Source organism: Anopheles gambiae, chromosome X (assembly GCF_943734735.2).
Source record: "Anopheles gambiae chromosome X, idAnoGambNW_F1_1, whole genome shotgun sequence".
Lineage (NCBI taxonomy): Eukaryota > Metazoa > Arthropoda > Insecta > Diptera > Culicidae > Anopheles > Anopheles gambiae.
The window spans coordinates 20,877,793-20,895,242 of record NC_064600.1 but is presented as its reverse complement, the minus strand read 5'-3'; the positions used below and the strand labels follow the sequence as shown (position 1 = coordinate 20,895,242).

The 17,450-nt window shown below is 46.5% G+C and overlaps 1 protein-coding gene across 1 annotated transcript; it reads left to right on the top strand.

Moving 5' to 3' along the window:
* The first annotated feature begins 13,651 nt into the window (after positions 1 to 13,651).
* LOC133391284 (uncharacterized) lies at positions 13,652 to 16,913 on the top strand. Its single transcript, XM_061644145.1, has 3 exons — positions 13,652 to 13,715; positions 15,274 to 16,209; positions 16,555 to 16,913. The coding sequence occupies exons 1-3, from the start codon at positions 13,652 to 13,654 to the stop codon at positions 16,911 to 16,913; spliced, it is 1,359 nt and encodes a 452-aa protein (XP_061500129.1).
* The last annotated feature ends 537 nt before the right edge of the window (positions 16,914 to 17,450 follow it).

Sequence of the window (17,450 nt, the reverse complement as noted above, 5' to 3'; positions counted from 1 at the left end):
CGGCATCCCTTTTTGTGTACCGGAAAAAGCCAACAGGATTTCCAAAGAGCAGGAAAAACCCCAAGAGAAAGTGAAAGGTTGAAAATTTTAGCAAGGTGTGGAGCAATCACGTCCTTACAGTTTATTAAAACAGAGGCAGGAATGCCATCTGGACCAGGAGTAAAAGAACGTTTCAACCCAAATAACACCTGTACAACTGTTTCAGAGCTAACCGAAATATCGGAGAGATTAATTAAGTTCTCTGGCGTGTAGAGTAGCCCACCCTCAATAAGGTTAGGGTCACTAACCGGTGGCTCAAACATTTGGGAAAAATGTGCAGAGAATAGCTCACAGATCTCAACAGGCGTAGAGGCAGTTCGAGAATCAAGTACCATTTCATTAGGTAACGTATTGCACCCTCTTCGAATCCTAACAAATTGCCAGAAGGATGCTGGAGCAGAACGGAAACGCGATTGCAGTCTACTCGAATAGGCCTCAAAACGAGCCCTGTTGTATAGTCGATGCGCAGAGGCAGCGTACTTAAATAAACGAAAGTTGAAAGCAGATCGGTTCAGACGATACCTCCTAAGATATTTCATTCTATCCTTTTTCAGGTTGCGAAGAGTACGATTGGACCAGGGAGGATTAGGAGGGGAACGAAAAATAGGTGTACATGAAAGGAGTGCAGAGGTTAACAAAGCATTAAACGATTGGACAGCCTCGTCGACCGATGTACTTACTTACATACTTACTTATCCGGCGCTACAACCGCTTTGCGGTCTTGGCCTGCCTCAGGAGTGTCCGAAACCGCTCACGGTCTCGCGCCTTCGTCTGCCAGTCCGTTATCCCGGCCTTAATGGCGGACGCCTCCACGCCATCTTGCCACCTCAATTTGGGCCTACCACGCCTCCTCTGTCCTTGTGGACGGCCTAAAAAGACTTTACGGGCTGGGTCGTCCGTTTCCATGCGTATAACATGGCCAGCCCACCGGAGCCTGGCGAGCTTTATACGCTGTACGACAGTGAGGTCGCCGTACATCTCGTATAGCTCGTCATTATAGCGGCTCCTCCATTGTCCTTCCACTCATACGGGGCCAAGTATCCTTCTGAGCATCTTCCTCTCGAACGCGGCTAAGAGGGTTTCGTCAGATTTGGACAGTGTCCATGTCTCAGAGGCGTATGTGAGCACTGGTACTATATAGGTACTATATAGTCCCAGCTTCGTCCGTCGCGACAGGTTCTTTGAGGTGAACTGCTTTTTCAGGCTGTAGAATGACCGGTTGGCAGCCAGCATCCTTGCGCGCAACTCAGCTTCCATGCTATTGTCGTTGCTGACCTTTGATCCCAGATAGGTGAATTGTGGGACGACTTCAAAAGTGCGTTCACCTATCTGCACGTCACGCCTACGTAGATTCTGATTATTTGTTGGCGGGCCCGCTGATGTTGCCACCATCAGTTTGGTCTTTGCCTCGTTTATCTGCAATCCGAGGTTCTCTGCCGCCTGCTCGATCCCTTGGTAGGCTTCTGCTACATAGGAGAGCCGCAGACCAATGATGTCTATATCATCAGCGTATGCCAGGATCTGGGTTGACTTATAGAAGATGGTTCCCGTAGTCTCCACCCTCGAGTCACGGATGGCTCTCTCTAGCGCCAAGTTGAATAGGAGACAGGCAAGCCCGTCCCCCTGGCGCAGACCCTTGGTGGTAGCAAAAGGTCCTGAGAGTTTTCCATCCACCCTAACCTGGCATGTGACGTTGGTCATAGTCATTCTAACTAGCCTTATCAGTTTGGCCGGGATTCCAAAAGAGCTCATAGCGTCGTACAGTTTTACCCTGGCTATGCTATCGTATGCGGCTTTGAAGTCTATGAAGAGATGGTATGTGTCGTTTTTGTATTCAGCCATCTTCTCCAAGATCTGCCGCATGGTGAAGATCTGATCAGTGGTTGATTTTCCGTTTCGGAATCCTCTTTGATAGTTTCCTACTATCTCTTCGACGTGCGGGACAAGGCGATCCTGAAGGATCAGGGAGAATATTTTATAGGCGGTATTCAACACCGTAATACCCCTGTAGTTGTTGCAGTCCAACCTATCTCCCTTCTTGTATATGGGGTAGATGATGCCGAGATTCCAATCACAAGGCATCGATTCGCTATCCCACACCTCAGTAACTATTTGATGAATCTCGTTTTATAGTCGTGCACCTCCATTCTTGACCAGTTCGGCTGCAATTCCGTCGGTTCCGGGTGCCTTGTTATTTTTCAGCCGACTGATAGCCTTTCGTGTTTCTTCTATGCTAGGTGGCAGTAGCATGACATTATCTGCTAGAGGCGCTTCTAGCTGTTCGCTAAATTGGTCATTGAGTAATTCATCAAAGTACTGAGCCCACCGCGAGAGGACCTCTGGCTGGTTACTAACCAGATCTCCCTCCCTGTTGCGACAGCAGGTAACCTTAGGTACAACGTTATTTCGGTGACCTGTTATCGCTTGGTAAAACTTTCGTGTCGGTCCGTACGCCTCTCTGGTTTGCTCGAGTTCCCGCATGTTTTGCTCTTCCAAAGCATGCTTCTTGGAGCGGTGAACTCGTTTCTCTTCGCGTCTAAGCCGTGAATATTCCTCTGCGCATGCCCGCGTTCTATGCCGTTGCTGCATTACTCGGTATGCAGTATTCCTACGTTCGGTCACTTGTCTGCATTCATCGTCGAACCAGCCAGATTTGGTGTTGCCACGACGTGGTGGGAGTATATTTCTTGCACAGTTTATTATTTTTGTTTTTAGAGCGTTCCACCTCTCGCTCGTAGTTTCGTATCTGTCTTCTGGTAGTAGAGACTCTTCTAAAGCGGATTTGAATTCCTGTTGGACAGCAATGTCCCTTAGAGAGTCCGTGTTGAGCCGAGCCTGCGTGTTTTCTCCGACCCCATTGGCGCGGGGGCGGGCGATTCTACAACGTATCACTAAGCCAACCAAGTAGTGATCGGAATCGATATTGGCTCCTCGATATGTTCTGACATTTAACAGACTCGACTGTCGTCGGCGGCTTATTAACACGTGGTCGATCTGGTTGAAGGATTCTCCACCCGGGTGCGCCCACGTAATCTTGTGGATTTTTTTGCGCGCAAATTTGGTACTTCCTACAACCAGATTGTTCGCTGCGGCGAACTGGAGCAATCTACTACCATTATCGTTACTGTGCTCATGCAGACTGTGACAGCCAGTGTATTGGCGGTACATTGGCTCCCTACCGACTTTTGCGTTGAAGTCCCCCAGGATGATTATGAGGTCATGCCTGGGGCACGCATCTACAATTCTAGCGAGGCGGCCGTAAAAAAGGTCCTTCTCCTCTTCCTCTTTATCTTCGGTAGGGGCGTGAACGTTTATGAGGCTTATATTAAAGAATTTGCCTCGCATGCGCAGGGTGCATAGCCTATCGTTTATAGCCTTGAAATCCATGATTGCGGGTTTCAACCGGGGACCTACGGCGAAACCCGTTCCGAGCACGCGGTGGCGGTCGTGGCAGCTGTAATATATGTCGTAGCAATGCTTACCACGCCTGTTGTGCACACCGTTCCCTAGCCACCGAATCTCTTGTAATGCTACGAGGTCCATGCTCAGTGTGGCGAGGGCATCATCAAGTTTTTTCAAGGCTCCGGCTTCGCTTAGAGTGCGTACGTTCCATGAGCCCATTTTCAGAGTAGTCCGGGGGCATTGCGTATGGTCGGTATCGGGATGTCCGTTTCGAAAATTTCTGTGGCTTTCCGTAGTCGTTGGTTCATGGGACTGGGTGACTGGCCCCGCGCCCACGTGACCGTTTTGTTTAGCGTCGGGTTGCCCCCCCGACGTTCAGGCACCCAGTTTCCCGGGATACCCACCCCCCTCCTGGTTCGCCATGTGCCACCATCCGCCCAAGGGGTTGGGTCAAGCCCGTGTACCCAAGCTTGGATATGTGGTGACACATGTTACCACTCTGCACGACGAGGACGTGTCGGAATAGGAGTTGGATGGGAGAGCCTGTATTATCCCTCAATGGGGCTTCGGAACCCATCCCTTAACAGAGTACGACCGATGTACATTGATAAAAAAAGACCAGTCGGAACGAGATAGAATTGAATTAAGTTTACGATAGTCTGTGAGCCGAAAATTATAACGAACACTCAATGAATTAGGAGCAGAAGGTAATACATTCATAACCCTACTAGCCCTAAATAAAGAAGACGGTAACGCAATTTCTAGAGCAGGATGATGGGCATCCTGGGGCAGGAGCAGTGACGAAGCAGGATACACAGAACAACAAGCAGCTGCAGCAGAGTTGGAGAGCACCAGGTCCAAATAATGATTTAAATGGTTATGCACCCCGTTCAGCTGATAGAGTTCATGCAGGTTTAACATATCCAAAAAGCAGGAACTGGATGTATTCGAAGAAATATGTGGCACATAATGTCTTATAGCTGATGATGAATCTGGCCTTACTGCGGTAGAAAGCGACCACTCTAACGCAGGTTGATTGAAGTCACCCAGAAGGATAAGATGATCATTCGGTTTCATTTGCATGTATGCATCACTGATGAAAGCAGAAAGGGATTCCAAATAGTTGCGGTCGCTGCTCAAATACGGTGGCACATAAACAATCCCCACATAAAGACGAAACTTAGAAAAAGAAACACGTATACATAAAGCTTCAAGCGTGGGTTGATTAATGTTAAGTGCCATAGAAGGATATCGAACGGAACATGCAAGTAGCACACCACCCCCACGCGAACGTTCGTTGTTTAGCCTGCTTCGATCACAGCGGTATATGTTGTAGGCATCACTATCAAGGACCATGTTGGATGGAATCGATTCATTTAACCAGGTTTCAGTAAGGGCAAGCATTTCAAACCCTGATTCATTCGCAGAAAAGCGCAATTCATTGTATTTGGTGCGAAGGCCTCGAACATTTTGGTAATATATCACGAATGGGTCTATTAATTGTGACCTATCCGTTTGGCAGACGGGCTGATCTGTGGTGAGCGGTTCGTGTTGCTGAGATTGGATTGTGATTGAAGCCCCACCCCCGGTGATAACTGAGGCGGTGTGGGAGGAAACTCCAGTTGAATAGCCTCTAGGATCTCGGTCATCTGGGATGGTGATAGAATCACGCGCTGTGGGGGTGGCGATCGATGTTCCAAAAAATGATCCGGATGAGCGGTAGTTTTTGGCACAGCTGAAGAGCAATTTTCACTATTTATACGATGCGAAATAAGCTCAGAAGGGTCAAATCGAGCCCTTTCATGTACACGTTGCTTTGGTAGGCCACGAGCAACAAACTCCCGAACAGTAAGTGAAACTGGCCATATAGTAGACTGCAGCGCAAGCTCCTTAAGAGATTTAGGAACACTCACTTTGAACGATATGAAGGACATCGAGTCCAGGTTCACACCCTTTTTCGTGAGACGGTAAACATTAATATCGTCCGTTGGTAGCACAGCTTTAAGCCACACACGCATATCATCAGCCGAGACATGCGATTTGATGTTCGTGAAGTATAACCATACTTTCTCGGCTATGCCCGTGTTGGTGGTGTTTTGGTTCAAAACAGGATCAGAAGATGCTTGTGTATTTGTTCGATAGTTTCCAGCACTAACATCCCTAGTCGGCTTAGTACGATGATTGTAGTGGTTACAGTTGTCAGAATCTTCCACAGTGTTGGTATCGTTCGCAGCTTGGATATCATCAGTGAGCTCCGTTGAGTTAGTAAATGTACGGCGAGCGGAAGCTGTTTTAGTCGTTCTGGATGTATTTGTGGCATTAAGCGACGATACATTAGTGGATGTGTGCGTTCGCGATGCGTTGCTAACAGACGGCTTAGCTAATATGGGTGCTAGCGCTCGCTTATCAACGAGAGCGAGGATCTCAGGAAGCAAATCGCTCTTGATAGCCGATCTAAGAGAAGAGAGAGATGAGTCAATTGTGGTGAGAATATCTGCTTTCACCAATTCGAGTAGGGCTGCTATCTCACTTGTGAGAAGTGAATTTGTGCCAATGCGAAACTCGTGACATGTTTTGCACAACCACAATAACTGATTATTAGGCCCAATCTCACGAGTAGAATCACGGGACAACCCCGTGCAATGGGTGTGATGCTTGGAGCCACAAACACCGGCACAGGACACCGAATTAGCACTATCGGTGGGTGCATTGCAGGTTGAGCACTGCATAACGATGACTCAGCACAATCTGATGAGTGACAGGAGCAGAAACGAAGCCAAACACTTTCTCGGCAAAAATGTTGAATAAACAGAAGAACTCCAGTGCAGCTTTATATCAATCGAAGGCACGCACTAGCCAGTACGAACAACTCAGCAGCACCACTGTTGCAAATGTTGAAATTCCAGAATAACACGGCAAAACAGCGTATAAAATCAGGAGCACGAGGAAGGCACATCCACTCAGTCTGAAAGTCAATCTCTCTCTAATGAGATATAATTTTTTGTGCTTCAATTTGTTTACGGAATGTTAGTTTTCTGTCTATTAGTATGCCCAAATATTTGTATATTTATACTCTTACAACAGTTTCTTTGTCTATATCAATTTAGCGCGTTCTTTCGATTTTGCTTTGGCGTTATTATTGAAATACGGTTTGTTCTGAATACGAGACTAGAATGAGAGCGATCTCTCCGTTTATTTTATCGTAAGTCGTCTAGATGATCGTTATCGCTTCGCTTCGTTAGATGTTCGTTATCCTTCGGTTCGTCTTTTCTTCGTGTTAGCTTAGCGTTAGTGTTAGTGTGTTAGCACGGACTACGACTGGAAGGGTTAGCACGGGACAGTGCTGTGCATGAAAAGGCTATGCTGCCACATCAATGTGTATGTGACATAATAATCACATGTCGGTCAAGGCCTACCTGTACCCACTCTAATGAAGTGAGCTTTGAAGTGAGCCAGCTTCTTCTTTATCTTTGTTCTTTTGTGACTTTTCTGCGTTTGACGTTTGCGGTGAACGGTCGTGCTTGAGTTTGCTCCGTACAAATCAGATAATATTTGCGTTGTTGTGATCGCGCTTGTAGTATTCACTAGTTTGAGGTTTCGTGAAAGTAGAGAGTTGGCTGCAGTGGTGTGCTGTAACACTTGATTAGTGGCATTAAAATCGGTCTATTTCGGGTATAGATTCCTGTTTTCGAAACTTGTCGACAATCTGCGTTGACTCTGTTCAGCAAATTCTTACCTGTCTATTACCGCACTTCATGTGCGTCTGTGCACACTGTTTATTCACTGCACACTTCACCAAAACACACCGGCGCACGAGACTTTCAACGAAATGCGCATCAATGCACAAACACTGCGCGCGGGACTTTGAACAAAACACGCACAACCATCTCCGGCAAAGCGTCGCGGTGTACTGGTGGTTTTGCACGCGTAGGAGGGGGGGACATACGGAGCGATGGTTCGATGCTGTAGTGTAAGCGAGACAACACGATGTGACGAGCAGCTCCAAGTTGAGCTCGCTGAAAGAAGACACACACACATTCACAGACGGCTCGTCAAAGCACGGTATTTGTATTGGTGTTAGTGAAGCGCGCGTGTAAAACAGAATGCGAACTCTCATCGCAGCGCGCTTCTCCGTGCTTCCTCAAGCTTCCTCATACCCCTCGGCCTGAATCACTCAATATTTGGGGTCTCATTGTTTGCGTGGAAATGATTGCAGAGATTGATCTACGAATACGCACAAACCATTCCGAATATCCTCACACACTCACTAGGAACCATGCCACTAACACTTCACAGTTCAACGAAAGATTGGCTTCCACTACTACACTGAACACTACGCCTGTCCATCCCGTCAAAACTATTCACAACACCACGAGCTCTTCGGAAATGCTGCCTGGATGCTCTCATACACGCAATATCACTCACACTCTTTCATCTACTTCACCACGCGCACAAACACAACGAAGAATCGGTGTTGACAGTGCAGCTTCGGCTAATCATTCCTTTCATCATCGAAACGCATTGCTTACCGGTGCAGCAACTGATGCAAGTTCATCGTTTGAAGGCTTCGTTCCAAATGTTGAGTTACGAGTATGGTTGTTTGTCACTCACATCGCACCGCACGTTACTGAAGAAGATATGACAACTTTTATTACCAATCGCCTTGAAAATAAAAATTGTATGGTAAAAAAAATACTTCCTCGTGATCGTGATCCTGCAACGCTTCGATTCATCTCCTTCAAGGTCAGTCTCCCAAATGCACTTAAGAATAAAGCACTTTCACCTGCAACTTGGCCCCGCGGTTTCGTATATGCCGAATTTGAGTTCCGTAATAAAAAAATCAACGATTTTTTTACGCCACATACCCTATACAACTCACCAGTATGACTATGACATCACAGATCGTCCCGAACACTCTCACACCCGAAGAGAATAACCCGAACACCGAACATCATACTGTTTCGCTCTCCGACACTCTCCCAACGATCACACACTCACAGCCTCCCCTGAGTGAACTTTCGATATATTATCAAAATGTGCGTGGGATACGCACTAAAACAGCTGATTTATATGCAGCAAGTTATGAATCAGAATATGACGTTATAGTTTTAACTGAAGCATGGCTCGACGATGCTATTTCCTCGACGATGCTTTTTGACGACAACCGCTTCACAGTTTACCGTACCGATCGTTCCACTACTAATAGTACAAAGACAAGAGGAGGAGAAGTTCTTATTGCAGTTAAAAAAAAATTGCCTCTAGCTCTTGCACTCCTCTTTCAAACATAACTGAGAGTCTGTGGATTCAATTGAGAACCCCTACGAATTCTCTTATAGTTGGTGCTATCTACCTTGCACCGGATCGTTGCAACGACACCCACACAATAAATGCTTTATGCTCCACTCTTCGGTGTGTGCGGCATAAATATACCGATGATACAATGATCCTTATGGGGGATTTCAATCAGTCTCAGCTCGTATGGAGCACATCCAATGAAAGTGTTGCAGTTTTAAATACATCGGAATCCCGGATTAATCCTTCCTGTTCAGTTCTCCTCGATGAATTTAACTATGCAGGACTGTCTCAACTAAACTGCTACATGAATCCCCATGGTTCTATACTGGACCTTATTTTGGCTGATGATGGGATTCCTTACCACTTATTAAAGTTGGAGCTCGTTCTTGACCCTTGGATTCAACCAGACTCCTACCACCCGGTGATTGCTCTGCGCATATTTTCTGAATCAAACCACAGTACAACATCACAACATACTTCAAATATTCAGAGTCGGAAATTCCTAAAGACGAATTTTATAGGTCTCTCCTCGGCCCTTACCAACGTTGACTGGAGCCATATCACCAGAGACCCGGATCTCAATCAAAACATTTTGTCGTTTACAAATAAAATCACAAGCTTTTACAATCAGTTTGTCCCTCGTTATCGGACCCCAACCAAGCCACCCTGGTCTAACTCACGGTTAAAAGACTTGAGAAAACAAAAAAAAAGACTCCATAAAATGTTCCGTCAACATAAGAACGAGGTCAATAGAAGTATATTTATTAAAGCTGCCCGTCTGTACCAGACACTTAATCGCCGAGCCTACGCCAACTACGTAAGAAAAATAGAAAACCGATTTAAAAGGGATCCAAGAACGTTTTTTAGTTTTGCTCGACAAAAACGAGATAGTAACAGACTTCCATCAATGATGCTTCTGAACGGAAGATCGTACACCGGTAATGTTGAAATCAGTCAAGCATTTGCTGATTACTTTTCATCAACATACGTGAGTAACTCGCCACCAGTCACTAATGCTGTTACGTCCAACCATATACCTGATGCTGCCGACATTCCTCTTCCTGTTCCGTCTGAAGCTGACATTGCCTCGGCTATCAACGAGTTGAAGCTTTCATTCGCTACTGGGCCTGACGCTATACCCAGTGCTATTTTCAAATGCTGCAAATGACCACATTGTTCAACAAGTCTTTGCAGCAGAAACGCTTCCCTCAAGCATGGAAATCTTCATTCATGTTCCCGGTTTACAAAAATGGAAATAGAAATGACATATGTAATTACCGTGGTATTTATATGTTATGTGCAGTCAGCAAAATTTTTGAGATCACCATTTCGAAACACCTATCAAGTGGTTTTAAAAATATAATCTCCAATGATCAGCACGGCTTTCTACCCAACCGCTCAATTGAAACAAACCTTCTCTCTTTATTGAGCACCTGCTATCCTGCAATGGACAATGGTAAACAGGTAGACGTAATCTACACCGACTTCAGTGCTGCCTTTGACTCCGTAAATCATTCAATGCTAATTTCAAAACTATCAAGCTACGGAGTAAATGGGGCGCTAGTTCATTGGCTCTCCTGTTATTTAAGTGATAGGCATATAACAGTGAATATTTCCTCCTCTATATCTGCACCATTCACCAACACGTCCGGGGTTCCACAAGGCAGTATTCTCGGACCTATTCTTTTTAACATTTTCATAAACGATGTTATTTATGTTATACCAGATTGCGAAAAATTGTTTTATGCAGATGATATGAAAATGTTTCTACCGATATCAGATCAAACCGATTGTTTTACCCTTCAAAACTGCTTAACTCGATTTAACTCATGGTGTAAATCAAATTGTATGCGTCTCAACATATCTAAATGCTCTGTTATATCCTACACTAGAAAAAGAACCCCCATTGTTTACGATTATAAAATTGATGATAGATCAGTGCCGCGTAAAAATGTGATTCGCGATTTAGGCGTCCATTTAGATAGCAGACTAACGTTACAGAACCACTATGAAGCAATACTTTCAAAAGCCTTCCGTTTGTTAGGATTCATTTTGCGTGTTGCGAAAGACTTCAAAGATCCATTCAGTATAAAAGCTCTGTATTGTGCAATTGTCCGTCCTACCTTAGAATTCGCTAGTATTATTTGGACTCCGACACAGCAATATTTAATAGATAGGCTAGAATCGGTTCAACGTAAGCTCACTCGTTCATTGTTTTACCGTCTCTCGTGGTCTCGTAATTCTGTTTGTCCCTCTTACCGTACAAGGTGCCTGCTATTTGGACTAGAACCTCTGCAACATAGAAGAAAGACGGCACAGTGCTTATTTATACACAAACTTGTTACCGGATCTTTAGACGCCCCGTCAATTCTGAGTAAATTGAACTTTCAGGCCCCCAGTAGAATGTTAAGAACCAGGACATTATTTAACATAGAATTCAGATCGACTAATTTTGGATCTAACGATCCTTTATTAAAAATGTTAAGTGCTTATAACTCGCTAGGAAACAATGTCGACTTGAACTCAAACTTAAACAATTTACGGACCTTTTTACATAGCTTAATATGACGCTTCCACAGTTTATGTTGTTTTTTTTTTTTATTTTTATTTGGTTGATTGACAGTTAATCTTGTTATGGTTTTTGATGCGTTTTTGTTAGCACTGTTCTTTAGCATTAACTATAGAAATAAGTATGTTATGTAAGCTTATGCCAGCTGGATAACTTTGGGAATAAATAATAATGAATAATAATGAATACGTGTACTTTTTTTGTGTCTCAACGTTGCCGTTGATTAATTAAAGTTGAAGATTATTTGTAAATATTTTACGTGCTCGGTTTTCATCATGCCATGCCTTTACGGTCTCTCGATTTCACCATATTTTTGGTTGTTTAAGTTGTTTGTGACTGTTTTTTCGTATTTTGATTAGAATCGCCCTTATTACTGTGTTTAAATTTCTATTTCTTTCTGGTATGAGCTGATTTATGTCAATCATCAGTTGTTTTTTGTTAATATATATTCTTTGTCTGTTTTGTAGTTGAATGTTGGTTATGAAAGTTCTATGGTTGGTGGCACCCATGTGGTGGTCTAATACATTGCATTTGGTCTTGATCATGATATCTTCCGATACCATGGTAAAATCAATTGCTGTTTTTTGTCTTTTTGTGTCCGTGCGAATGAAAATAAACTCCCTCTCGTGGATCATGTTCATATTCGTCTCTTCTAATTCATCTACTAGGAACTTGCTTTTGCTGTCGTTGTGTATGTTTCCCCATATAGTATACTGTAGTGATGGGCGGGTCGACCCGAACCTATCGGGTCGGAGCCATCCGTAAGCGACCCGGAGTCGTTCGGGGCAACCCGAAAGGTATAAGTAGGTTTAGTGGGTGCAACTACTCCGGTAGGTGCGAGAAAGCATAAGCGACCCCGACCCGTTGGTGCAACGAATTCAGGTCGGGTCGGGCCGCGGTAGGTTCAGTTTGACCCGAGGGTGCAGCGAGTTCGGGTCGACCCGACTGATGAGTAGGTGCAAGAAAGCATAAGCGACTCCGACCCGTTTTTGCAACGAGTTCTGGTCGGGTCGGACCACGGTAGGTTCAGTTTGACCCGAGGGTGCAGTGAGTTCGGGTCGACCCGAAAGATCGGTAGGTGCAAGAAAGCATAAGCGACTCTGACCCGTTTGTGAAGCGAGTTCGGGTCGGGTATTGAACCTACCTTGACTCGACCCGACCCGAACTCGCTGCACCAACGGGTCGGAGTCGCTTATGCTTTCTCGCACCTACCCATCAATCAGTCGGCAGTCGGTTAGAGAGAAACTTTCGAGAGATCGATCATTTCTACATTAGCATCTTCCTCTCTTTCGATTTTAATTTGGCAGATTCGCTCTGCTAACTTTTTTGACGGACCTGGTTCTGGCGATGTAACTGGTTTCACGGTGCTCTGCTTATTTAGGAGTGTATTGGTTTTGTCAGCACCACTTATTGGCTGTGGTGAATGCGGCTTTCATTGTTTCATAATAGGTTAACCTATTTTGTGAACACGACACGCTCGGATGCACTGGCAGAATCAGTATAAATTGAATTGGTAGGTGATAAGAATTGTATGTTCGCCTGCTAGGAAAGCTATTGATAATTATTCTGACAATGTAGTCGCCAGTATTGGTCAAATACTTATAGTTTGCTCCCCATGTGGATGATTTGACACTTTTCACATCTCGGTACTGAGCCAGGAATGTTTTGATATCTTCTTCTCCTGCCTCCTCCGGTGCGTCATATATCCTAACCTCCACTGGACAATCTGCCATACTCTTCGGGATTTTATAGGTTTTATTGTTAACTTTTATTGTTGACACATAGCACAACACAGATACTGAACGACCTGTATTAAACCAGAAGGGTTAACGGACACGAAACGCAATCCTATTAGTACCCGAGGTGACGAGGGAAAAGCCTATTAAAAGAGCGCAGCATAAGATTTGCGCCCTTTTCAAACCACTCGTGGAATCGAGATTTTTTTTGGCAAACTTAAATATATCGTTTCGGCAAGAAATTATTCCGCGTTGGTTTCATTTTCCCACATTCCAAAAACATTTGGTCTGATTTAAATTGTCTAACGATTAAACGTATCGTATTTCGTTTCACGGATCGAAAACAAGTACATCGCGCGTTCGATTAAAAAGTGTCCGTGCCCGGTTAAGTGAAGAGTGCAATGGAGCAGCAGTCAGCGTGTCATATGCCGAGGGGGGAACCAGCTACCCCAGGGGCGTATCAGCTGATGTAGCGCGAGAACGTTCCCAGCGGCCTCAGCGGAGCGTCGTCCACCCCGAGACCATTGCGCGCGGCTGCATTCCCGTCGGAAGTAACCAACGCAGGAGCCACTACCTGAGTGATGAGTGCGTTGACAGTAATGCGGCAAAAATGCATCGGCACGACCTCATCCCGTCGGAAGAGAACACCCAGAGGCGCATTCCCGAAGCAGGAAGTAAGACCCCTCATAAACTGGTGCGGAGTAAGGCGGGTGAGTTGAAAGGGTACGGCACGGAGAGCACGTACGAGATAACGAAGAGACGCTGGCCTCGTTAGAAGGGGTCATGGAACGCGTCGAAGACGCTGCAATAGAAGGGGCAGACGACGCGTCGTGCGCGCCGCATCATAAGGGGATATCGAACGCGTCGGGCGCGCCACGACGTCGTGTGAAGAACGGCGTAGGAGGCGCCTTATTCTCGAACACGAGATGCGATTGCTCGACATTGAAGACAATCTAGGTGGTGAAAGGCCCGTCGAACAGCTAGTGAGGAAGCTGTCCCCCGTCTTATGTATCGACTGGGCACGAACAAGAAAAACGATGCAGGAGGTGACGATGATTGAATTCGGAACTTGGATTGGTGAGTTAGCCAGTGATCTATGTGATGTCATCGATATGACGCCATCCCCGGAAGTGCAAAACGTAGCGCGGCGAAAGCCGGAAACATCACTAAACCAACATCATCGGCTTCAGCCCCGTCGTAGTCACCCCCAGCGGTTCCAGCCAGCGAGACCCGACCAACAGCGACCGTACGGTACAGGCCGAGTTCGCCCTACCTACTGCAACGCGACGGTTCTACAAGAGGAAAGTTATGGTGTTTTGGACCCGATGAGTCAAATACAATTGCCGACGACAGCTTGTGCAGTATGTGGTAAGAGCTGCGGATCTTTAGACCAGTGCGCGAAATTCCTCAACACCACTGTGGCTGCAAGAAGAGCCTTCGTAAACGAACGAAGAATGTGCAGGAAGTGTCTTGGCTACCATGGAGGCAGATGCAGCGCAGCGCCGTGTGGCGTTAACAGTTGTAGCGTACAACACCACGAGCTGCTCCACGCAAATGATGAACTTCCAGCTAGCACAATCTCGCGGAATTCCTCTGGTAACGATTCGGGGACTGGGACGGGAAACGTTTTCGCACATACAGGAGCAAACGATGGTGCTCTGCTGAAGTACGTGCCCATATCTCTCCACGGACCTGCTGGGCGCGTAGACACGTACGCGTTCCTCGACGACGGCTCTACATCAACTTTCATGGACCATGGGTTATTAGCAGAGCTGGGTTTATCCGGAACCCCACACCCTCTTTGCCTGCAATGGACTGGAGACATAAGAAGAGAAGAGAACGAGTCAGTAAAGCTGTCGGTATGCGTATCCGCTCCCCACGAGACATCTACCGTGCACGAAATGTCGGAAGTGCACACCGTGAAAGAGCTAGCGCTTCCAAAACAAACGATGCACATGACTCGTCTGGCTACAAACTACGCTCACCTAAGAGGACTACCGGTGGACTCTTATGAAGAGGCCATGCCACGAGTTTTAATTGGCGTGGACAATTGCAGATTGAGCCAGCCACTGAAGAGCGTAGAGGGTAAATGCGACGAACCGGTCGCCTCGAAGACACGCTTGGGTTGGGTCGTTTATGGCCCTTTCACCAACGTAAGATTCACTCCCGAGTTTCAACGTAGCCTTCTTCACGTATGTTCCTGCGATGGCTCGCCTGATGATCAACTCACAGCTGCGGTGAAGGAGTATTTTAAACTCGAATCGATTGGCATCAGCACATCGACCAACAGCCTGCAATCTAAAGACAACGAGCGCGCGTTGGCCATACTGGAACGAGAAACAAAGCTAGTAGACGGACGCTACAAAACGGGACTCATATGGCGCCGTGACGATCCAGATCTAACTTGTAACAAGGCTGCGGCCACGAAACGGTACGTATGCCTAACACAAAAAATGAGTAAAGATCCTGTTCTATCCAAAGCTATCCAGGAGAAGATGCAGGAATACTTAGCAAAAGGTTATATCAGGAAGCTTGCAGACACCACCTCGATTGTACGGCAGAAGAACGATTGGTACCTTCCAATCTTTCCGGTAACCAATCCGAACAAACCCGGGAAAATCCGTATGGTTTTCGACGCAGCGGCCAAGGTGAACGGAGTAAGCGTGAATTCCAGACTTCTTCCTGGACCCGACATGCTTGCTGGACTCGTGTCAGTGCTGATGAAGTTCAGAGAGAACCGTGTGGCGATTGTCGGCGACATACGCGAAATGTTCCACCAGGTGGCCATCAAGGAAACGGATCAACGAAGCCAAATGATCCTGTGGGACGGCGAAGACCCCGATGCCGGACCGGCAATTTACGTCGTAACCGTGATGACGTTCGGAGCAGGGTGTTCACCTAGCAGTGCACAATACGTAAAAAATGTGAACGCAGGACGATTTGCAACAGAACACCCCAGGGTAGTCGAGTGCATAGTACATGAACACTACGTCGATGATATGCTAGCCAGCGTCGAGACGGAAGAGGAAGCTAAAGATCTGGCCGACGCGGTCCGTTACATCCACGCGTGCGGTGGTTTCGAAATCAGAAACTGGGTTTCGAACTCTCGGGCCGTCATGCAACACCTGCAAGAGGATACAAAGGGGAAAGATATTAGTGCGAACTATGGTCTATCCGCCGAAAAGGTGTTGGGAATGTGGTGGAGCACATCATCGGACTCGTTCACATTCCGCTTATCCACGAGGCATGATCAAGAGCTTTTATCTGGGAGAAAGCCAGGAACGAAACGTGAAATACTACGGACACTTATGAGCGATTACGACCCTCTCGGACTACTCGGATATTTTCTAATGTATTTAAAGACTTTGCTGCAGGAAGTTTGGCGCGGAAGCACCGGTTGGGACCAAGAGTTGAGCGACCAGACGGCACGGAAATGGACGGAGTGGTTACACGTGCTTCCCGATGTCGAACAGGTGACTATACCCCGATGCTATCGATGTATATCCTCCACAGATGCCAACATTGAGCTGCACGTCTTTTGTGATGCGAGTGAGAAGGGTATGGCAGCAGTTGCTTACTTCCGTTTCGAGGAAGGAAGGGATATGCATATCGAATGCACTCTGGTAGGATCGAAAACGCGCGTGGCGCCGCTTAAATTTTTATCCATCCCCACACTGGAGCTGCAGGCCGCGGTCATCGGTGCAAGGCTAGCGAAAACCATATCGCAAAATCATCGACTGTCGATCGGACGAACAATCTTCTGGACTGACTCTAAGAATGTCCTGAGTTGGCTTAACTCAGACCACAGGCGCGACAACCAATTTGTAGCATTCCGTGTAGGAGAGCAGCTAGAAGGAACCAATCTGGATTAATGGCGATGGGTTCCAACCAAGCTGAACGTAGCAGACGAGGGCACAATATGGAGCAAACGACCAGACTAGGCATGGGCTAATTGTGCGAGACCTATGCCGCACACTCAGTTCACTCAAGTGTGCGGCTGACATATCTTAATTTAATTATAAGGTTGCCGATTAGACACGATAGTCCGTCGGTTGTGTATGAAATAAATAAATAAAAATCTTAGGGGAATACCATCGCATAAGGATAAGCTGCCAGAAATGCAAGGTGGACAACGCGCGCTCGGAACCGCCTTTAATGGGTAATTTACCGCTTCAGTGGTTCGCAGTTGGTCAGAATGCTTTCTCGTTCACAGGTATAGATTACTTCGGGCCCTTTCTAGTCGCCGTCGGGCGACGGGTAGAAAAACGATGGGGCGTCAGATCGGGTGGAGATCGACCACGACGCAATGATGACGGTATTTTGCGGACCGCAAACGAAATGGAGCTTCAACCCCCCCGAGGCTCCCCACTTTGGCGGCTACTGGGAACGTTTAGTGCGCTCGGTGAAGA

Bases quoted from the DNA above. Each gene is read 5' to 3' on its own strand.
- LOC133391284 (XM_061644145.1), top strand. From the start codon at position 13,652: ATGCATCGGCACGACCTCATCCCGTCGGAAGAGAACACCCAGAGGCGC. The intron at 13,716-15,273 runs GTAAGACCCCTC...ATCAACTCACAG, and splicing joins GCGCATTCCCGAAGCAGGAA to CTGCGGTGAAGGAGTATTTT. The intron at 16,210-16,554 runs GTCTATCCGCCG...TATCCTCCACAG, and splicing joins AGATATTAGTGCGAACTATG to ATGCCAACATTGAGCTGCAC.